The sequence below is a fragment of the Mytilus californianus genome, unplaced genomic scaffold (genome assembly GCF_021869535.1).
Source record: "Mytilus californianus isolate M0D057914Y unplaced genomic scaffold, xbMytCali1.0.p SCAF_10, whole genome shotgun sequence".
Lineage (NCBI taxonomy): Eukaryota > Metazoa > Mollusca > Bivalvia > Mytilida > Mytilidae > Mytilus > Mytilus californianus.
The window spans coordinates 4,046,594-4,071,289 of NW_026262582.1; the positions used below are offsets into that span (position 1 = coordinate 4,046,594).

General features: G+C 31.7%; 1 protein-coding gene across 19 annotated transcripts in view; it reads left to right on the forward strand.

Annotated features, from left to right (window-relative positions):
• LOC127717479 (tensin-3-like) overlaps positions 1-24,696 on the forward strand; it is a 203,702-nt gene that overhangs the window by 60,262 nt on the left and 118,744 nt on the right. For 10 of the 19 annotated variants that reach the window (XM_052223120.1, XM_052223127.1, XM_052223130.1 and 7 more), the window contains exon 1: positions 20,286-22,832. In XM_052223120.1, the coding sequence (XP_052079080.1) occupies positions 21,246-22,832 (1,587 nt within the window). In that variant the 5' untranslated portion in view covers positions 20,286-21,245. Of the gene's footprint in view, positions 1-5,862; positions 5,975-8,466; positions 8,505-20,284; positions 22,833-24,696 lie in introns of those variants that run through there. The other 9 variants (XM_052223133.1, XM_052223135.1, XM_052223134.1 and 6 more) reach the window with 4 other exon arrangements.

A 24,696-nucleotide genomic window follows, 5' to 3' on the forward strand; every position in this document is an offset into this window, starting at 1 on the left:
AGGACAGTAATGAAAACATCAAGTTATCATTTTGTTTTTTACATTCATGCTGGAAATGTTTTGGTTAAATCTTAAATGTTAAAAAAAAAGACTTTTAAATATCAAATGCTAAGAGAAAATACTTACTTCCACCTTCTATTTTATTATGATTGCTGCTATTTAAAATCTGTCCATTTAATTTGTTTAAGTGCTAAATGAACCAATAACTAATTGGCTTTTAGCCAATAGTAATTATGATTTTGTTGACAAACTTCGATAACTGTTCCATATTTAGACAGTGCAGTCAATTCATTCATGATTTTAGTAAATAAAAGGTGTGTTGTAAAAAGCAGGGTCACCATGAAATAAATGAGGCAGACTGAAGGATTCACGAAATTAAAAAAAAAAACATTTCTATTACCTAAGTACAGGTACCTGTAAAGGTTAAATCTAACCGAAAATCCTCGATTGCCATCATTGTAATCATTTGAATTTTTACTAGTATTGATTCAAATCCTGAGTTAGTACCATTTAAGCAGATTCAGGTTGATTAAGGGAGTGAGTCACATAAGAAGTTCATATTAACATGATAATGATAAATTGGTAGTTCAACAAACATCAAAGATGGCCATCAGATGCAGAGGTTTGAAAATTCAAAGATTATATAAGCTTCATCAAAACAATTTCTAATTATTTTTTTTTTAATTTGTAAACAAAACTTGGCCATGAGAACACTCCTTTATAAGGGTCAATCTTTTTTACCCAAATTATAATTGACACTTATAGATTCAGCTTCACTTAACTATAGATGTTTTAAAAATAGCTAAGTGAAGATAAGTTTATCAATTATAATTTAGGCCCCAACCTCATACAGAAATGGGTTGACAGTGTCTTATGGTGTAATACCACCATTGATTTTCCCCTATTAGTCTTTGTTAAATTTGCACTTTTCAAAAAAAGTGTGCAGAATTTATCTTTGTTTCAAATAAAGAAATACTTGACATGAGTAAAGTTTTATCCTGTCCAGTACAATAGACAAAATGTCACACAACATTTCATTGCATATCACTGGAAGTTAACCAATAAAATTTTCACCCCTTTTTTCCTGTCAAGTTTCCAAAATATTCTATAGAAACACCAAATAAAAAAATAAGGGTGCTTTGAAACACCGAAGATATATGTTTATGAATCAGAAATTTTTTACTGCAATGAAATGAAGGATTAATTTCCTACAACTTTCATATTCAAGGGAATATTTTTTTTTACCCTTTTTCGAATGCAACCGGATGTGACGTACTATGATTTGGTGGTATTACACCTGACGTCTGAATCCCTTTCTATCTGAAGTTTGAGCCTCTGTGACAAATTTATTATAATCTAAATAGTTTATCTACTGCACAAGTCTGTCAACATTTAGGTTGTGAGTTTGGCAGGTGTGTTTTCCGACTCCACTCTTTAATGACATAGCTTTGCCAGTTTTCATGCTGAAGTTTGGTGGTTCTTTCTGGGCACTCCGGAGCTGACCTCCATTAAAAAAAATGAGCAGCCACAAGATAGCCAATAGGGCTGAAAGTGGCGTTAAAACACCAAAAATCAATCAATAAATCTATATATGAGGTTTGATGACACACTAACCAATTCAGACAACCATTCACACCTTAAAGACCCTGTAAGAGTCAAATGTTTTCTTAAATAAGAAATCTAAAAAATTGCATTACACAAATCAAATCGCTCTTATTTATGTATTAGATACACATATGAGGGCATTAGCCCGATTTGGTGTATCTAATTTACACCAAGATATTATTGTCAATGCAGAATGATAGTTTTCAATAATTTAGGAGTGGGGTCTTTCATTGACTTTACCATATGTTATTGAAAAGCATGATAAATGCTGGGTATCCAATTTCATTTAATGCAATCTTGGTGTAAAGAAAAAAAGTAAATTGTCATTATATAATATATAAGATTATTCTGAGATATCCAGTTGAAAAAAAGTTAAGTTGACTGATTATGTTTAAATTTGATATCTAGAGGACATCTGCTTGTTTGTGACATAACCCATTACTTTTATTTAAATTTGGCAGTTGTACAATCTATTGTTATGTTTCTGTTTTTTAATGAGTCACTTAAATGTCTCAGAAAGCATGAACTAAAACCAATTTCATACACCCAGTGTCCATAGAACAAAAGACTAAATTTGACTAATTAAACATTTTCATTCATCGTAACAGAAGTGAACAGATTTCTACAATCAACGAAAACTGGTACAGACGAAAACAAATGAATCCACAATAGATATTGTGATTTGTATGAGATTTGGCATGTCTGTTGATGTCATGGGCCTGCTTTTCACATATTTCACTAACCTTAATGTGATGATATACCTGAATTTTTTGGTCCTGATTTGTCAAGCACTATTTTTTGAGCTGCTGACAGTATCATATTGATAATAAAAAAGCTCTTTAATCATATATTCATTTTCAAGTTCTGGTTTTTGTTTCTATATTAATAGGAAACTCTTGTTTTCCATGTAAATAATTGTGCCGTAGGTATAGAGTAAAGCAGAAAATCTCTTTTTGACATGGCCATTTGATTTTGAGGAGAGATTTTGAATATACAAAAACGTAAAGTTAACTGCAGTCAAAACTCCAATCCATTAAATTAAATCGTAAAAAGTAGTTTCCATTTTTTTTTACAAAAAAGCCTTTGTTCATAAATCGTATTTATCAATTACAAAGAAATGTGTTACTGTATACAAAATGGCCATTGTTGTACAATTGAAAACGACTGATGGGGGATCTTGAGCTGATTCTTACAATGTTTGATTCATGTTGGGCTGTAAAGGTCATTTGAATTAAAAATGCTTTAGAACCGTAGATCTTCTTTCTGTAATCATCTTAAGAGGTCTTGAAGACAAAAATGACCTTTGTTGTTAAAAAAAAAACTGTCAAAGAAAGAAACAAAAATATATTCGTTTTAGGCCCTCTAGATTAAGTATGCAATTTAGTTAAAATAAATTCAAATTATTTAAGTTTTATCATATTCATGTGATTGTTACAGTGCTAAAAATTGAAATTTAAAAAAGGAAAAATTAAACTAGGACAACAGTGTTACATATAATGGATGTTCTTGGGTGGATAAGTTTGGTTTGTAGAGATTTATGTAGCAAACTGTGCAAGGTATAGTACTGATTTATTTTTAAAAAAAAAAGAATTGTCATTTCCTTATTGATTTTAGTGCAAAATTTTTGAATTCTTCAGGGTACAGGCTCTCGTGATCATATCGGGTAGAATGTGTTGTGTTTATATGTAGTAGGAAAAGACGTCTATACAAATGAATGATGTAATGATGGATGACAATGATGTTTACACATAGATACCATGACATTTCATAGACAGCATTAAGTAACGTGTATAAATATATGTATATATCCAGCGGTACTACGAAAGTCTCAGCTCTTATCAAACCAAAACTGACCTGGGAAGACTTTACTTGACCTATATATTTTTACAATTTTAATGTTTAGCTGTATATGAATGTGAGCTCACATTGACTTTTAACTCCACAGGGTCAAACCTGTTGGTCCTGAGTCCCAAACACCAAACCTCAAATGTTATGTTGAAAAAGCGAAAATGTCCTGTAAAAAAAGCACATGTCTTTTCTTTCGGAAGGGCAGATATCCTTTAAACAATGCAAATGTCCTATCAAAAAACTCAAACATACCACGCTGTAGATCAATCCTCAATGTATTTTTGAACCCTCATCATCTTTCATATTTCCAGCTCATTACAATGGAGATGTATTATGATTATTATGCCTGTTAATTTGTTCATTCATTCATTTTTTAAGCTGTTTGCTTTTTTTATATACATATTTCTTTAAATCACAAACCATGCAGTGGTTTTAGTTCAATTTACTCTGAGAATTCAAATGATCACCAACAGAATTTTATTTATTTAGAGTTATCTCCCATTGTTCATTCATTTCTATTCAAAATTTCAGACACCCATTAATTTCTCTTTAAATATTTCCAATATGAATTCCTCTTTGAAGATAAAAAGTGCAGACACATATAGATTTCTCTGAATATTTCCAATATTATTTCCTCTTTGAATTTTTCCAATATTGATATAAGATAAGGAAATGTCCTCATTAAACATCTCCAATACTATTCCCATTTGACTGACAATAATTGTGCAATTGTGCTTTATTGAAATTAGTTCTTTTGATCTTGTTGTTGTTGATTCTGTATCTCTTATCTAGTTATCTTAGTACTCTATTAAATTATACAGAAAATAAATAGTAGATATGTTATGTTTCAGTAACATATTTATTCACTTTCTCTATTGACTCAAGCAACTATCATTGATTTATAGTTTGTTACAAAATTTACATTATTAAATATATATTGAAGGGGTCAAATGGTCAAATGTCTGAATACAGCAAGATAGTTCATCTTTCAATGTTTGTTTGTACTGGAATGAGATGTGTATATTTTTTTTCGAGAAAGTTGGAAATTGTTCTGAGAGATCAGCAGTTGAAATTCAATTATCAGAAACTAAAAGTATTCATTCTTTTTTGTGACTTTTTGATGCATTGTCTTATACATTTTTTTTGATTCTTTTTTTTTTCCATTACGAGAAAAAGTTTTTAATTTACGTAGATTTTGGACACCATTAAAAAATGTTATCGGCAGACCTAGGATAACTTTATTCTTGAACTGACAAGGTCATTGCACATGCCTGACATGATTCAAGCATCCCTCTGTCAATTCTTATGCACATTAAGGTGGTACCTAACACCTTGACTAATATTAATTTGGCTCGTTTAATTTTCATAAAATTTTGACAAAATGTTTACTTTGACCCTTTGACAGAAATATAAAACTTTCAAATAATTTGAACCAACCACTTTATCAGAAAAATTTCATTGGTTATATAGCAGTTTGACAAAACACTAATTTTGATCATTGAGAAGCTTAATATTTCCTTAACAATACAACGTAATTAAAACGTTTAGCTGATTTTTACAGAGTTATCTCCCTGTAGTGTTAGGTACCACCTTAATCAACCCTTACAAACATAAATATATTTGTTTTGTCAGTTTTCTAAGAAACAATATTATAATCCCAATTAATAATCCCAATTAAGACACTCACCCCTTTGCTCAGGGTAGTGATGTTATCCCCAACAAAAGCACAGATGAAATGATGTTAGAATGTGTAAACCCAAATATGTACTTCCAAAAAAATGAAAATTTATAGAAACCAAAATATTTTGGTTTAAAAAGACCATCAAATTAACATGATAAACTGACTATAAGTTATTCACCATTGACAAATTGTCAAATATCAGTTGTCAGCATGATGAAATAAACCTTGCTTTTTCTGTCTGCTCATTTCTTAAAAATACATCATATTGTGAGTTTTCTTCTACAACTACTACTTAAGACTATGTTGTAATATTACAAGGAATTATTTGAATTTGGAATAATTTTGAAATCTGGAAAATTTATAAGAAATTTATGATGAAAAATAACCCATACATGCCTAATGGGGCTGGGTTAGTTAGTTTGTACTGAAATATTAGTGAAAGTAAAATTAATCTAAGCCATGCACGCACGGCTAACCCTCCATAGTTGGATAAGTTTCCATCATACATTTCTTATCAATTTTCCAGAATTCAAAATTATTCCAGATTCAAGTTATTCCTTGTTTTACCCTTTTTTTAACACATTATAGAATTCATCCAGCTACAAGAAATATTGTTGATTAAAAAATTGATGTGATGTTTTTATTACTGTGAAAATATTAAAAGATGACCATCTCAACAATTTATAGTTGTTTGTTTTTAATTTTGTTATTTTCTTTCTATCTTACAGACAGAAGAACAAGAGAGAATTAAGCACAAGTTTCGACATTATTACTTCCATCGACCCAGAGTTTGTTTTGTTTGTAAACAGAGGGTATTGAGCCAGGGTAGTGCATGCCAAGGTATAGATTTTGTCATTCACATGTTCTATTAAGATAAACACACACACTCAAAATATAGGAAAATTGTCTGCAAGATTGTTGTCATTTAATGGAAGACAAAAGATGTGAAGGAGGGTCAAAACCAGAATTCATTCACCAGATTAAGAAAATTTCAAAAAATTGGAACTACATGTATTTTGACTTTCATACATCTCAAACCATATGTTCTTGCGGGACATAATTTATTGTTATAGAATTTTCTGTTAGATATACATGGTCAACAAAAAAAGATATCAAACTAAGTGGTGCGGGTCAAACCAGACTTTAAAGTTGGTATTTGCTGCTTTTCCGCTAAGCACGCGGCATTAAAGAGTAAGAGAAAAGACTGGTCAGCTCAGAGTCAGAATAATGTCCAGGTAAGGTGATACGCCTTCCTGCGGACTATTACCTTTTGAACTAGCAGTTAAAAATTCGACTCAGTGTGTAGGTCTAGTACAAAGCAGGGTTAATATTCATATAACATAACATGTTCTCGTCCTGAATATGCATATTAATTTGCTGCTGGACATTAAGCAGCCATCCATCCATCATCATAATCATCATCATCAAACTAAGTGAAAGGAAGAAGTTTCTTAAAAACAGTGGGATTTCATTTATTTCCCTTTTTGATCCCCTTATTTGAGAAGAAATGATAGATTAAACAAATCCCCACAATGCACCTCTTAAAACAGGAAAAAAGCTGAATCAATCAATTTCCATTAAGTTGCACATGTCTTTTATAAATATTTATAATACCTAACATGCCTATCTGCCAAAATCTACCTTAGAGTAAACATCAAAGTGATTTAATTACCTGGAGATCAACACTACTGATTTTTATATTTCATCAAAATGCAACACATTGTACATTTTGTATGCCTTATGCAAATGTTAAAATCTTTAGGGGGCTTAAAATGGAGATTGATAAGACTTGGTGGGGAGGGTCACATAGAATACAGAATGGAAATGGCAAATGTGCCAAAGAGACAACAACCCGACCAAAGAGCGGAAAACAGCCCACTGTGGCCACCAATTGGTCTTCAACACGTCGAGAAAATCCTGCACCTGGAGGCGAGGTTCATCTTGTCCCTAAACAATAATGTATACTAGTTCGATGGTTAAATCAATCATATGATCACATATGCTCAATTCAAAGGTAAACAATTCTGTAGGGGAGCTTGGAAGGACATAGGAGAGCTACTATTCTATGTATTACTATGTGTAGTTTATATGTTGTCTGTCTGTAGTTGTTATGACTGGTAAATAACAATCGATATATTTATATCTTTCGTATAAAAAAGGTGTAAAAAAAAAGAATGGTTTTTGCATTTTATAGTTCAATTTGTACAAGATGTCTTTTTTTGCTCTGTTTCTTGGTTGCTGTCTCATTACTTATTCCATTTCATAAGGTGTATATATATCTATATAACATTTGGGAATATCAACAGTTGTTACTGAAAAAAATCAGGAATGCTTCAAGCAAAATCTGAAATTTGAAGGTAACAGGAAAACAAGCAAAGCTCATGGGATGGTCAGCTTGCAATATACAATGGGTATACAGTCGGGAAAGCAAAATACATGCAAAGAAGTATTGGAACATTTAGGGTCAATAAAGCTCATATTTGCCAGTGTGAGCTGAAGCAAGGTCAAATAAAGTTAAATTATAAAAGACTGAATTAACATATCAAAAGTTAAGAGTATGCCAGGATGGAGGGAAAGACAAAATGGAAGTTTGAAATTTTACATTACAAGTAAATATTCTACAAGTGGTGAGCTAAAATGACTGAGAAAATACCAAGGTGTCAATTGAAAATCATAAGTCCAATAAAAACCGACAAAACCTTTGCCAAGAATAGAATAACAAAATTACAAACAACATTAAATATACCACATACATATAACCAAAGACTGAGCAACATAAACCCCGCCAAAAACCAAGTGTGTACTCAAGGTGCTCCAAAAGGGTAAGCAGTTCCTGCTCCTCATGTGGCACCTGTCATGTTGCTCATGTAAGTTCAAATCAGGTGAGAAGTGAGCCTTCAGTAATGTCACAATTGAAGAAAAGAGGACAGGATTATGGATATGACAATTGTAACATGTCTGTGATTATCTAGGACACACATAATCCACAGCAGTCAATCTTATCATGATGAAGTCTGTAAAATAGCCCTCAAAACGGTAGACAAATTTCAGCTTCACATGAAGCAGCTAAAAATATATCCACATTTTCAAACTAAAAATTTGTTGATAGATTTTTAATGTTTGCTTTAAATGTTCAGTGGCAAACATTTCATGCATGTTCATAGTGACATTCATAATGGTATATATGCAATATTATAATACACATAGAAAATAACTACCTGCAAAATATACATTTATGTGTATATATACATACATGTATATATAATAAATTCAGTTATTGGGCTACATAATTCAAGTACTGAAAATTAATGATTGAACCTTTGTATTTTTAGTTTGTAGATATATATGTCACAGACAATGTGAGAACCAGGTAAGTTTTATATTGTTATAATTCTAAATTTAATGCAGTATTTATTATTAATATCCATCTACAACAGTGGACAATAATTTCAATTCATGGCCATGTTGTAGTACTTGGGAATTTGTTGTCATTGGATTGACATGTACATGTAATTGAATAGTTGCAATTCTAATCCTGAGATATTTTCAGCCTTTATGGTAACAGTGCTTTAGTTTTTGAATTTACATTAGATGATAGAAATCAACAGAAGTAAGTCAGGTTTCATTAATTTATCCATTTAGTATTTGTTGATGCTGTGCACAAGATATTTCATAAGCCTGAAATTAATTATTCTTCATGTTGAACAGACAAATTAGTACATAGAAATGACTGTATCAGATGATATTTTCTGAACAGCATGTCAGTTTTCAATGGCAAAATCTTTTTGAAACCAGGAAAAAGACTTCTTTCTAAAGTGTAGAAATTCAACAGTCTTTCAAGGGCCAGAACAAGATGATTACATAACATAAATTTTTGTCTCCTTGTATGAAGTTACGGTTGGGTGACTTAAGCGTGAAAGTTTGGATTGCTGATTGAAGTAACTTGAACCATTTTCCCTCACTGATGAAAGTCTAAAAAGGATTTTCATAGGTGATTCTTACATCTTTCAAAATCTTCTACTTGCTGCCAGTTTTCAAAGAAATATTTTCAAAAGAATGTGTTCAGCAAAATGCTTTATTTATAAGATTTGAAAGCAACTACTTGTTAGCTTTCATGTTTCAAGTGCAATTAACTAAAAGTGTGCCATTCAGTGCATCTAATGTGTCACAAAGGTTTGAAGATTTATTTTAAGAAGCTTACTTAAAAAAGAATAATGGTGAAAGTGTTTCTGGTTTTTACTTTGCTATTATCTATTGGAATATTAACATAATTTCATTTTGTTGTAATTTTTTGGACTGAAAAATAGCAAATGTTGAAACTCTAAGTATTATGAAAATTTTCACACTTTAATAGTGTGGATGCTATTACAAACAGAATAAGTTAATACGAAAAAAAATATGAGAAGGAGAGATAACTTCAAATTCTTGTTGTTCTGTAGTTTTGTCTATAATTACTTATCTTACCTCAAAATGTGTTTATTTTTTTTTTTTGGCTTTATTTCCTTGGACTTAAGCCACTTATCTCAATTTGTGCATATGGTATTATTAAACTCTGTGGCTTAAGAATCATTTATTTGGGAAAATTTACAAAGAGGAATCAGGTGTTGTACATATGTAATTACTACACTGGTGTTTTACATATGTATTGGCAGTTAATGAACTTTAGAAAACATCATTATGATAATTAAGAGTTCAGCAAACTCATGGTTTATAGGATAATTTTTTAGATATGATTTATGGATGCTGAGACTTCTCAACTATTTAGCAGTTGGAAAAACGTGATCTGTAGTTTTTCTTTAGATGAAACAAAAGTAGACAAGTCTGTCCTCTGATGGGGCTCTAGATATTTAAGTCATAGTGATTTAAAATCTGTCTTTACAGTTTCTTATTGGGTCTTTTGTTTTCCAGTTGAAAAATTGTAAAAAGTATAATGCATGCAAATAGTTGTTGGAAAGTCAACATGACATAAGGCATTTAATTATCATACTTTTAAATTCTTCCATTCAAAAGTTAATCATATAAACTAGCTGTGTATGTGATTCCTTTATTTTCCCAGTTTAATTATATGTGAATTAAAAATATTTGCAGAAAGTTTGCACCTACTTAAGATCAGAACATTTTGGTTTATAGATTACATATCAATAATTTAAAAGGATTTGAAAGTGCAGAATTTAGCCTTGAGGTAGTGCCAAGTAAACTGATTGTTTTGAAAAAAAAAATTAAAGAAGATTTAAAAAACAATAATCACGTAAATAAGTATGCCAAGCAGTTTTGAAACTTCAGTTGTGTTTCTTTTCCAGGCCTTATAGTACTCAAGTTCTGTTCTATTGACATGAAAAATCACTTTGTATTTTTGGCAGGAACAGGTTTTAAATCTTCATAGTGGTGTCTGACAGTACAACAAATATTGTCTATCATGTTACATTTTTGTTCAGTTTGCAGGAATTGTTTGTGCTTTTTGTATTGTTTTATTTATAAAAAATTTCAAAATCAAAATGTACAGATATATTTAAGTCTCCCAAACGAAGTTTGGGAAGACTTATTGTTTTTGCTCAGTTCTTATTATTATTATTATTCTTCTTCTTCTTCTTCTTCTTCTTCTTCTTCTTCTTCCGCCGCTTTTAAATTTGAACTTGTCCGCACCCGTTCTCCAAAACCGCTTGTCAGATTAACTTAGGGTTTCACAATATGTTAGACTAACATGTCTAGTGGTGCAATCAGGGTTTTGTTTGTGCAATGGGGTTTATAAAGGGGTACTTTGAGGGGCAAAAAGAAAAGAGGGTTTTACTATAGAACCCTAAGGGATTTTATTTTTTGAAATTTTCAAATGATTATAAATTGAAAACCGTTTGTGATAGACACAATCTTTTTAATTGGAAATGTTCTAAATGATAAAGCCCATTTAATGAAATACAGGGTTAGTCCCCAGGGGCCACCCCCACCCCCTGCCATTTAAGAACGTTCTAATACCTTGTAAGTGGTCAAGATCCCCACCCCTAAACCATATATATTTTGGTTTGTTATGCTAAGATGGTTTGAATGATATACAGGGTTAGTCCCCAGGGGTCATCCCCACCCCCTGCCATTTAAGAAAGTTCTAATATCTTGTAAATGGTCGAGATCCCCACCCCTAAACCATATATATTCTGGTTTGTCATGATAAAGCACATCAAATGAAATACAGGTTTAGTCCCCAGGGGTCAACCCCACCCCCTGCCATTTAAGAAAGTTCTAATATCTTCTAAGTGGTCAAGATCCCCACCCCTAAACCATATATATTCTGGTTTGTCATGCTAAGATGGTTTGAATGATATACAGGGTTAGTCCCCAGGGGTCATCCCGACCCCCTGCCATTTGAGAAAGTTCTAATATCTTGTAAATGGTCGAGATCCCCACCCCTAAACCATATATATTCTGGTTTGTCATGATAAAGAACATCAAATGAAATACAGGGTTAGTCCCCAGGGGTCACCCCCACCCCCTGCCATTTAAGAAAGTTCTAATATCTTCTAAGTGGTCAAGATCCCCACGCCTAAACCATATATATTCTGGTTTGTCATGCTAAGATGGTTTGAATGATATACAGGGTTAGTCCCCAGGGGTCATCCCGACCCCCTGCCATTTGAGAAAGTTCTAATATCTTGTAAATGGTCGAGATCCCCACCCCTAAACTATATATATTCTGGTTTGTCATGATAAAGCACATCAAATGTAATACAGGGTTAGTCCCCAGGGGTCACCCCCACCCCCTGCCATTTAAGAAAGTTCTAATATCTTCTAAGTGGTCAAGATCCCCACGCCTAAACCATATATATTCTGGTTTGTTATGCTAAGATGGTTTGAATGATATACAGGGTTAGTCCCCAGGGGTCATCCCGACCCCCTGCCATTTGAGAAAGTTCTAATATCTTGTAAATGGTCGAGATCCCCACCCCTAAACTATATATATTCTGGTTTGTCATGATAAAGCACATCAAATGTAATACAGGGTTAGTCCCCAGGGGTGACACCCCCACCCCCTGCCATTTAAGAAAGTTCTAATATCTTCTAAGTGGTCAAGATCCCCACCCCTTAACCATATATATTCTGGTTTGTCATGCTAAGATGGTTTGAATGATATACAGGGTTAGTCCCCAGGGGTCATCCCGACCCCCTGCCATTTGAGAAAGTTCTAATATCTTGTAAATGGTCGAGATCCCCACCCCTAAACCATATATATTCTGGTTTGTCATGATAAAGCACATCAAATAAAATACAGGGTTAGTTCCCAGGGGTCACCCCCACCCCCTGCCATTTAAGAAAGTTCTAGTATTTTGTAAATGGTCGAGATCCCCACCCCTAAACCATATATATTCTGGTTTGTCATGCCAAGATTATTTGAATGATATACAAGGTTAGTCCCCAGGCATCACTAATGCATATAACTTTACTGGATTAAACTAATTTTCACTGGACGTTGCCCAATGTCAGGCGACACTGGGAATTACGAATTATGGGAGCTTCGTTTGGGAGACTTTGTAACAGCATCCTGTTACAATCATTTCTTATTAATCTGTTAGAACTATTAATTCATCAAAAAATAAGACTTAATTGCAATCTTCTGAAACCTGTTAACATCTGTATAAATATATACTTGTATTATAACTTATAGAATTTTCTGTTTTATAAACAATTAACATGCTTGTAGAGAAAACAGTTAAGAAATACCTCATTTATTTTATGTGGTGACTTAGAGATATTCAGAATTAATAGAGATATATTATAACACATATGATTTGTATTAAATCTCTAGGAATTTAAGATGCAATTATGTGTTATAACCTTGAGGTAACTTCTGCAGATTTGTGCACCAGAACAGGTGATTAATTTGGCTTATAATTTATAATTCTACAGATTTTCTGCGAACCCTGTACCACATTCCCGTATTACTACTAGGGAAATATTCACTTATAGAAATGAAATTTGTATATGATTTGAGAGAGAGTGTGTATTTTAAGTGATACTGGAGACTTTTTTGTAACAATATTTTGAATTGTGTTGCTGATTATAGGGTATGGGTTTTGAAAATAATATCATTATCACATGACAGTTTTCATACCAGATGTATTATCTGCCCTTAATTATGGATGTTTGCTCCTCTTGTTTTTGAATATTTGCCAGATATTCGGAATCCCCTGGTTTTAGCCATGTAGTGCCATTAAAATTTTGCCCATGAACCTCTACTTATCTTTCAATAATTTGATTACATATAGTTTAAAATGTCATCTTTGAAAATCTTACAAAATCCTTGTTTTTTTTATCATTTTTGAAAGAAAAAAGGTGCCAATGTTAAGTGTATGAAAAATCTAGAGAGAATTATTTCCTGCCAAATTTTCAATGGCTTATATCTCGAAAACAAGCACACAGACCCTTCATTTTTTCTGCTGTTTTAGTTTCTTTCAATTTATTTTAGTCTTTTAAAAAGCTTGTTATTTTGAGAAACAGAGTAGCGAACATCCTTAAGATCAAGATCTCAGCCCATTTGAGCCGAAGTGACAATGAATTGCCGTGCGATACGTAATGTTACGGACAGCCATGCAATAATAACCAGAAGCAGTCAATAAATTTTTCCTATCGGCCTGCTTGGCACGATTTTGGAAATACGGAATTACACAAATTAAATGCTATTATCATACTGTAAAAATTACATGTTATTTACCCTTAAGTATATGATAAACCAGTTTACAGTAAGAGTTCAATATAAAGCTTTGTTTAACTATATTATATTTCAAATTTAAATCCTTTCACAGAAGAGTAATAATCATGCTTTGATCACAAGTTTTTATCAGATAGATTTCTGAGATTTATTGGAGGCTGTAAGGCTTTGTATCCACTTCAATTATTAATGTAATAATTTTTATTTAGGGTTAATAAATGTGTATATGTATTATAATTAATAGTATGGGAAAATTCATGTAAAACTTGATAAACTACCTAATTTTTTTGGTGGTATGACTCCATCATTTTTCAGAAGTCATAATTTTTGGCAAACTGTGGTTAAATGACAAATTTACATAGATGTGTCAAACCTTCTAAGTGGGAGATCTCCCTCGGAGGAAAAACTTTGAATCTGCAATATGACATAGAACCTATTACTGGTGTTTATGTAGCTTATTTGCTGCAGTTACATTATGTAATGCTTAAATATTGAAATTGGTATTCAAATAAATCAAAACGTAAATAGATAAACTTCATAAAAACAACACTACAGGAAGCTTGTGCACTTTTGCCGAATTTTTTTTTATATTCTTTGAAAGTGTGAATAGGAGCTTTTTTGTGTGAAATATGTACATAAAACTTTCTTATGTATTCTGTCTGAGAGATCCAAAATTAGTGGTTTTATACCATAAGATAATCAATTTGTTAAGTTTTGCACAAATTTTCGGAGGGAGGCTTTTATTTTTGGTCTTGATTATCATTTAAATTTTAAGAGTTTAAAGATTTTTAAATAAAATTATTTCAGAGAATGATAGAAGAGGGATGATAATCTGAAAATAAATTTCATGTAGCCTTAAATACTCAATTTACACTGTAGAAATTTTATTCCATCCATACTGTATCAATAAACAGAGATTGTGGATTATTAAATAAGTAAAGCTGTAAACATGTTATTAGTATTAAATCCTCAAACATGTATTTGCCCCTCACAGTTCCTTATGTCGAGGTTATGTAGCATTACATCTTATCCAAGCTGTGTTAATGTTGATAAACTTTAAGCCTTCATAAAGATTGTCTCCCCTTGCTGTTTCTGACATCAGAGTTGTGTAATATTAGTTAATGGTCAGACGATGCTTTAAAAGTTTCCATCTTCTCCTCAGGTTTCTTATTCAAGGATCAATAAACAACTTACGTTGATCCAGAACAATACCTTAGTTATAATCTCTAACCCTGAGAAGTGAAAGTTTAGAGATTAAATCAGTATTTTGTTTCAAAATAAAGTTACTTTGTAGTTTTTGCCTTCTACTATGTGTATTTATCTTAAGTATGGCAAACATTAGTCTGCATGGATACTTGTGAGTTTTAATCTTGACAGAAAATATTACTGACTTCCAGTTTTAGAGGATATTTTGTGGACCTTTCATAAGTGTGAATCTATGCAAAGTAAATCAGATAAGATTGTAGTCTTGCTTAGTCATCTACTGCAAACTATTCTCTTTCTAGCTACTCACCGACTTAACATCACAAGAGAGTTTTTATTAAAGAGAACATACCAATATTTATTTAACTATAATTGTGATTTTAGTCAGTTTCTTGGACCATAGATGTTTACATCTATGCTTGGACACTGCACTAAAAAAAATAAGGATTAAATTCACTAAAACATTTTTTGACTTCTGGGATGTACCTTGATGCGTTGATATAATTTGGAAGAAGCATATATCTCACAGAAAAACAAAGGGAAAAGTGATTTAAAACTAAAGTGATCTGGTGTGGACTGATTTATGTGGATTTTGTGGATGCACAGTATTCACATCTTCATAAAATGTTAGATTGCTTTTCAAGTTCAGCGAGTTTCTGATTTAAAACCTGCTTCCTTTCTGAAGTAACAGATAACCCTCCAGCCTAGGAATTTTTATTTGTCAGTAAATGACAATAGTTTGCATGTTCTAGATATTTGTACTATAAGGATGTGTTGATGTATGGTTTATCTGTTTTACTTGTAACAGAAGACACCTGGAATTTTTTATTTAAAGGCAAAATAGATTTGATTGATATTTTCTTTGAATAAGAAACTACAACCAGAAAAATATCAATCATTTTACCGTACATATGTGATATGTATTTGACTTTTGTAGTTGAAGTGATCAAAACTGTGCAAAGGCAAGGGAAATAACTCTAATTTTCATCTGGAAAAGTGGTTAAGGGAGATAAGTCAATTTGTAAAATAAAAGGAAGTAACTTTCATTTTAGAGAAGGTTGAGATATAATACTGACTGAATTGGACATTTGATTGTAAGTTGATTTTCATGTCACACTAAATGAAATAATTCAAACATGGTACTACTAGTCTGAAATCTCATTAGTAGTTTATTAAATTTGTCAGTATAATTTGACAGCTGCCAGTCAGTCATAAATTGTGGTTAATTATATATATATACATGTTGTGGGAAAAAAAGTATAAAATTGAAGTGTGAAGTCATGTAAAGGGAACTGAACATATAAAAATAAAACATGATTTTAAATTTGTATTACAATAACTTATAGAAGCATTTTAATACACTTCTAGCAGACATCAATTGAACATTTAATTCTGTCATTTCACCATTCTGGGAAAAGTGGAGAAATTTAAGAAAATTGTGGTTTATAACTTTTTGGTTAAGTAGAAGTAATTAATGAAGTATCTGTTAGTTTAAGAAATAGATATACTTATGATATCTTGAGACACTTCATGGTATATCTTTGATAAGATGATTGGTCCACATTAAGTATGTTAAAAGGAAGAATAATGTTTCTTTCTTGTGATTAATTTATGGTTTAATCTTGAAGAAGTGTATACTGTAAAGAATTTTGACATCCTTCAAAGTATATTATAACATGCATAAGAACAATTTTGAGTGATCAGAATTTAAAAGCATGTCTTTCTATTAACCAACCTTTTTGTCACCATCAGACATGTTAGTTAACAAAGTCTAGGATTTGTTACTCTGAAGAAACCTCTCACAAAAGGATACAGGACGTACTGAACGATCTATCGAACTATAAAGACTGTGATAAAAGTGAGGAAAAAGGACTACTATCGATCATATCCCTGGACTGTAAAAACCTCACAAAAAAGGATACAGGATGTGTAAAATTCTGTCAAACTTAAGACCGACCGTGATATAAAGGAACAAAAGGGACTAAGTGCAATCAATCAAATCTGCCGTACTTATAATCCAGCATTAATTACCGTTGTATGTCTAGAAGTCTTGTGTTATACACCTTTCCATAGTAAATTTTATATCTTACATGTTGTAAACAAGAAATATGACGACAAGACATGTTATTGTCATGGTTAAAGACAAAAATAGGTAATTTATAAACGTGAGGAATGTGGTAGTGTGTACCTGGTGTACTTCTCAATTTAGCGGGAAAAGTTTTAGTTTTGTGATAAGAAGCTGTGGTACATTTTAAGATATTTACTTGTATGTATCGGCTTGAAAGTGTCAATTACTTGATTGTTTGGTAATCTATGAATTAGGTTTTTACACCTTAATGGTTTTGTAAGTGTCCATTTTACTACATGTATAGAGCAATTGGAGTGGTTTTGACAGTTTTGAAATAATAAAATTTACAATTTGAACAAATTGGAAGTGAAGTTAAATATGTACATACAGGAAATTGTCATTGACTGAGATAGATTGAGTTGTTTAACAACTGAAATATTTAAATGTGATACGCATTTGTATTTTTGAATGAAAAAAAATGCAACTATTTTTGGAAAACGTGATAAACACTATTGATATTTTAGTAGTTCACAGGAAATTGGCGGGCAGTTGAATAAAATCTACCGAGCAAAAAGGAACTATTGAAAGGCTCTTAGTTTTAAACTGGACGAAATACGAACCATTTTGAAACATAATGCTTAAAACACATTAACAGACAAATATAGATGTGACTGAAGGAGAACAGACTATATATGGGACCACCAGTTCATTGTATTTTGAAAGACTTGTCTTTTTTATGTAGAATAATTGATCGGTAATCGATTAAAATTTGGAAGGACATTCCTCAGCAGAACTTTGTGTCGACTATTTGACTCTGTCTTCATTACTTGTACAAGGATATAACTGAGTCCATTACCTGACTTAACATTTGGACATTTGACACTGCAGAACTTTGTGAAGACTATATGACTCTGTCTACATAACTTGTAATACTGATTCATAACCAATTCAAATATGGATTTTGAGGCATTGTAGAAGTTTGTTTGAAGACTATTTTAGTAGACAAACAACTAAGCTTTTTATAACTGATTAAGTGACCTGAGGCCCTTGTTATGATGAATGAATGATGAAAACAAAAACATGATTGAAGAACCAGTGATCATTTAGAAGTTCTGCTTGCCATTCGAAAGGTACATGCTTATATCTTTTGAATTACATTGCCATTGTTTTGAATAGAACTGTAATCTTTCTCTGAATGAAGCTGAGAAAACAATTGGTTTATTCTGTATGAACGTATCAACTCTGAGTTTAGGATAAAGGTATTTCACATGGTCGAATTCCCCAGAAGTTTTGTTTGAAGTGGTAACAGTTTATGACAGTAATTTATTGGATGTTAGAAGCGTTAGTGCTTCTGTTAGAATAAAGAAATGTGCAAAAAATGTAATCAACTGGACAGACCTATCATCATTTAGTGCTTTACTAAGTTACTTTCATTAGCTTCAAGTAGAAAGTGTAGTATTTGTTCTTAGTAAATCTGTTACAGAAAGGAGAGAAGGAATAAAAGAAAAAGAAAAGCCAAGGAAGAAGGGTTTGAACATTATTTTGTATTAGATTAGAAAGGAGAAGTTGAATTCAAAAAGAAAAATTGTTATAGAGTTTAAAAATTGATGACTGTCTGCCTACCCTAGGCAAGAACCAAATGTAGATTTTGTCAAGTTGCTTACTTAGTGATGTACATGGCATTTATAGTTTTATAAGCTTCACAACTGGGAATAGTTTGTATTTGGTTGTATGATAATACAACAACAAAAAACAGTTACGAAATTGCTAAAGGAATCTTTAAGCAAATTTGAATCAAGCAATTATTAGCAAAAAAATGGATCTTTTAATTGAAGTCAGGATGTGAGAATAAATGAAAGTGCTTTTGGATCTGAAACTAACTGAAATTTAAGAAATTGCAGAAAATTTTTGTAATTGAAATAACATGATTGGTTGTCATATTGAGTTACCAGTGATTGACAATCTTCAAGATAAAATTGTGCAAAAAATGTAAAATTGATAGATTGATGAAATTTCAAGGTACTTATATACATTTATACAGCTACCATCATTAAAAAAGTTTGTGTGAAAAATTAATATTTTGATAAGGTTAAAAAAAAAACGGACAAATTGGAAATTGACAGTTTGCAAAAGTGATTACTGGAGAAAATTTGAAGCAAAAATTATGACCTTGTAAGAAACTTTCATCTTTGATGTCAATTAGAATTGTATATAAATCATTACCTAGGGATATATGGGTTTCAAATGAGATAAAAACATAGATAGGGAGATAAACTAATTATGACACACTGATTATATTCTGATTGATGTATTTTGTGTGAAATTTATAGCATTTTTGATTCAGCATTGTGATATGTTGACATTGATATCCTTATCTCTTGATTAATCAGTGATGTTTTAATTAATATTGCTTTATGGATTGTGATTAATCATTGATTTATGTTTGATATTGCTGTATGGATTGATTAATCAGTGATTGAATATAAGTATTAATCGTAAATATTTCAATTGGTGATTTGCATTGGATATTGCTGTATGGATTGATTAATCAGTGATTTCTTTACACCTGTGATCAGTGATTGAATATTAGTATTAATCGTAAATATTTCAATTGGTGATTTGCATTGGATATTGCTGTATGGATTGATTAATCAGCGATTTCTTTCCATCTGTGATCAGTGAATGAATATTAGTATTAATCGTAAATATTTCAATTGGTGATTTGCATTGGATATTGCTGTATGGATTGATTAATCAGCGATTTCTTTCCATCTGTGATCAGTGATTGAATATTAGTATTAATCGTAAATATTTCAATTGGTGATTTGCATTGGATATTGCTGTATGGATTGATTAATCAGTGATTTCTTTACACCTGTGATCAGTGATTGAATATTAGTATTAATCGTAAATATTTCAATTGGTGATTTGTATTGGATATTGCTGTATAGATTGATTAATCAGTGATTTCTCTACAACAGTGATTGAATATTTTTTATGAATAGATTTTGAATCAATCAACTGTGATTGATTAATGATTGTATCAGTGATTATATATCTTTCTGATACTGGTAAATGATATTGACAAGAATATGTCTTGTTTTTTTATTTTTTTGGTAATTGAAATATTTGAATAGTTTGTGACGGTATATGTATATAATATTGACAAAAATAAGTTTTGCATCTTTTTCTTGTTTTGGTAGTTTGTGAGGTATATGTTAAATTTGATAAAATTCCTTTGCAGATGATTGCTATGTCTTGCTGACTCTTTGCTTATCATTGATTTTAATGATCAATCATTGATTCAAGTGATTACAAGTTTTAACACATAATGAGATAGATAGACTGGAGACTAAATTGAGAAAATTTGAGTGCAGCTAATTTTCACTTGAAAGAAATATTTAAACATTGTATCTTAAGAAAATTGAAGCAAAAATTACTTTTCAAGCACTGAAATACTTGACTATTTTGAATCATTTAAGTGAAAGAGAATATGAGCGCCAACACATGCAAAATATAATTTAGATATATAGTGTTACAGGAATTTGAAGGATTTACTTATTTAAGCCTTTACTGAGATAGACAGACTATAATTAATGAACAATCGCTTTGGTTATCTCAGTATAATTAACTGTGCATTCAATCACTAATTTAATCAATAGATTAACGTTAAAAAGTAAACCTTTGAAGAGCTGGTGCGACTTCTGTTTACATTGAGAGAGAAAAACGTGCTTCCTTCTAGCTTTAACAATTGGAGGCTTTCCTTTGACTATTCTTGGCATTTGTTAAGTTCATCATCTGATAGATAAGTGTAATTTCCCTCTCGTTAACTGCAAAACTCTAAAATTGAACATCTGCCAGCTTTCATTTATATTCTTCTGTCAAGTATTTTACCTTAAAATATAATCAGGCAGAAAAAATCATCGATATCCAGTGTGAAAAAATATCTCAGTTTGATCAGTTTACCTGTAATTGTTGTGCAGTGCAGGTATTTTGAGATGGCACCCTTCTTTCTTGGACTGACGTCTGCTGTAATGTGATCAAAGTCACATGAGTGTTTTATTTCATACAAATATGGCTGCTTTCCAGAAAATAATGTTCTGAGGGGGATTTCTGTTATGTAACTAATTGATGTTGCTGTAACCATGCTGAAATTTGTATCAACGAAACCGCCAAAGGGAGGCCAGCCAAGTCAAGGAAACACTGATGAGAAACCAAGGAAAAAGAAGGGTTCTTTTCGTTGGAAGATTTTCTCAAAACGAGAAAATCCCCAAACTTTCGAAAACCATGATAAGAGTGACGAGTTGGACACAAGAAGGGATAAGGATTGTGAAAGAAACATGGATGAGTATTTAACCAACCAAGCGGACTATGACAATTATGACTCTTCTCAAATGAAAGATTCGTCACAAAAGGGAGTAAACGGAAAAGTTGCCTATACAAGGTCATGGTCAGCAGGATCAGATTCTAGTGTTGATTCATATAGAGGATCACAATCAAGAAAACACATCTATGACCCTTACAAAGGTCAAAGTCATCCACTTCGTCATGTGACTTGGAGTCCAGATGTAACTGATGGAAGTGAACATGGATTTTCTTTTGACACTAGCAACATAATGGGCAATGTTACTAGGCAACATGAGAAAGACAATATTGTGGGCAATGTTTCTAGGCAACATGAGAAAGACAATATTGTGGGCAATGATTCTATGCAACATGGGAATATTGTGGGCAATGATTCTGGGCAACATGAGGATTATTACTGGGACAATTTAGAACAGTTTAATAGCTCACAACCATTTAAATTATTTCATCAAGGCACTTGTGCTCTAGATGAAAATGGACCATTTTACCAAACAATTAACAAGAAAACACCACCTGTTAATGTTTCCTCTGGACAATCTCATCCAACATGTTCAAGGAGATTAGAATTTTATCCAAGGGACCAGTTTATACATCATGTTGGGAAACCAATTCTGAATAGAAAATATGAAATGTACCCGAGCGTAACATTGCCACATAGAACTAAAAGTTCAACAGCAACTGCTGCAGCAGCTAATTCATATGCCACTGTCGGACCAAGGACTTTAAAACGGAATTACAACATACCATACAGTGTTCCTGTTTCATCTACAAAATCATCACAACAATCTATTCCTATGAATGTGTCACATGACAAGCCAAAGCTGCCTCCACTTAATATTCCAATACATAGAAATTTAATGAGGAATTACAGTGTACCTTATTGTGTATCGTCAGAACCGATTTCTTCTCCGAGGGAAATTTCTGTCAATTCAAAGTTAATTTTTTCTCCATCAATTTATAGTACACCAAAACAAAGGAAAGAATATGGCTCAGATAGAACTGTGAAATCTTGGGACCAAAAACCTGCAATTTCCACAGACTACGATCGTTTATTGACTACAGAAGACTATTTCAAAAGACCCAGTTCAGAGGGACCATCTCTAAAAATTTCAAAACCATTCTCAGACCCTCTTTACAAGGAGGATAAATACTTAGATTTTATACAGAACATAAGAAAAAGATATCCCCAGCAGGGTACTAATGAATTACAAAGTAATACAGCAAAACCTACCATGATAGTTGACAGTTCTCTGCAGGGAACCAGTCAACCTAATGGTACTACAAGAGTTTCTGACAAATTTGAAGAAAGGAAATATGGAAGGCGTTCTAATGGTTATGAAGATGTGACAGAAATGTATTTTCCACATGTAAGTTAACTGATATCATATGATTTGCATGATACTTGTACCCTATCCCCCTAAAATTCCACAGATTTAAATGTATACAACGTCTTTATTTCAGATGAGGTTTTGGTCTGGTAGTGTATTATTCATTTATTTCAGATGAGGTTTTGGTCTGGTAGTGTATTATTTAAAATTTTCAAAGTTCAAGTTGATAATTCAGGCATATATCTTATCCTCAAAATTAGAATGTAATTTTATACATGCACATTATAAATATTCCCCACATTTTGAGTTTGAGAAATTATCAATATATAAACATTTTTGGAAAAGACAGAAAGTGTGACATTGATTAAGTTTTTTGGGTATATTGATAACTTTTAAAGTTATAATTCAATTTAGAAAAAAATATCTTCTCTAGATTAAAAACAAAAGAAGCCATTTTAAAAATTGAAGTTATCAGCTTTACGTAAACTAGTAAAGTTTAAATGATCTGCATTGAATGACTATTTTAAGTTAATGATCTGGTTGCTACTGATATTTCAAAAGTACAGCAAACCATCTTTTATCTAAATAAAAAGAATGGTTTTGGTAAAAGCTTACTAAACTTAAATAGTGTACTTATTTTAAAATATGTTATATCCTTAATTTCTAGAAGTACTGTCTCGTGGGCCATGATTTTTAAGTAGTAACTTTTAGTTTAGAGGTAACAGCTGATATTTTCAGGAGTATCAAGTTGGAAGAAAAGTCCTACATGTATAACTTTTCCCAAACAGTTTGTAGAAATATTACATAATTACTAATGACTGATGTTTTTCAATGTAGATGAATGGTTAAATTATTGTACATCTCATTTTTTGACTAATTTTTTTTTTCTGATCTTAACAAATTCTGAAAAATCTATTTTGTTAATGATCAATTATTGCCTTGGGCTAATTTATGTAAGAAAACTGAACATGGAATTCTGTTTGGCAATGAAAGACATAGGATATTTTTAGAATTGTCCAGGTTTCCAATGGTTGTATATTCCACTTGATTTATAATTAAGCTAGAGGCTACAGAACCCCAGTAGCTTACTAAGTCTCTAGCTGTTTGAAGTCAGGCAAAAGATACAGTTTCTGTATTCTAGGGGCCTCTGGTTTGGATAGGGGAACATGTGGTTTTAAGTCAAGCGAGAGATACAGTTTCTGTATTATAGAACCCGAGGAGCCTCCTAGTTAGGTTAAGGGAACATGCTTGAAGAGCCATAAAAATGTGCAGTAACTATAGATTTATAACATATAATTATTTTATGTAATATAACTTTATTATGTAGGTTGCATGATGCATCTGGAAAACACATCTAGTTTAGGAAAATTAATATGAAAATGACTTAACCACAGTAATAAAACACATTATAAACCTTGAGGTTAACCTAACACAACATGTACACAAGTGTATTAAACATGTCTTAATATGAAAACAGCAAAGTATATTGCTGTTTGGTAAAGTCATTTGACCAATGCTTACCCTTAAGGATCACATGAGATCACCAATAGTGTTTGGTGGGGGTTCTTGTTGTTTTGTCTGTAGTTTTCTATAGAGTACTGTAAATTCAGAAATTATTGCGATGTTTTTATTATTGCGAAAAAATAATCGCAATAATTTTAACTCGCATTTTGAAATTTTTTATATGAATTAAACAGGATTTTTCTCAATATCGCAAAAATTAAAATCGCATTTTAGTCTAAAATGTCAAAATCGCTGACAAAATCGCAATAATAAATGTACGCAATAATTTCTGAATTTACAGTATTTTGTGGACTTTGTTACCATGGTGTTGTCAGTTTCTCGTAGACTTATGAATTATGAATTCCAGCTTCCTCTAACTTTAAATGGCCCAAACAACAGT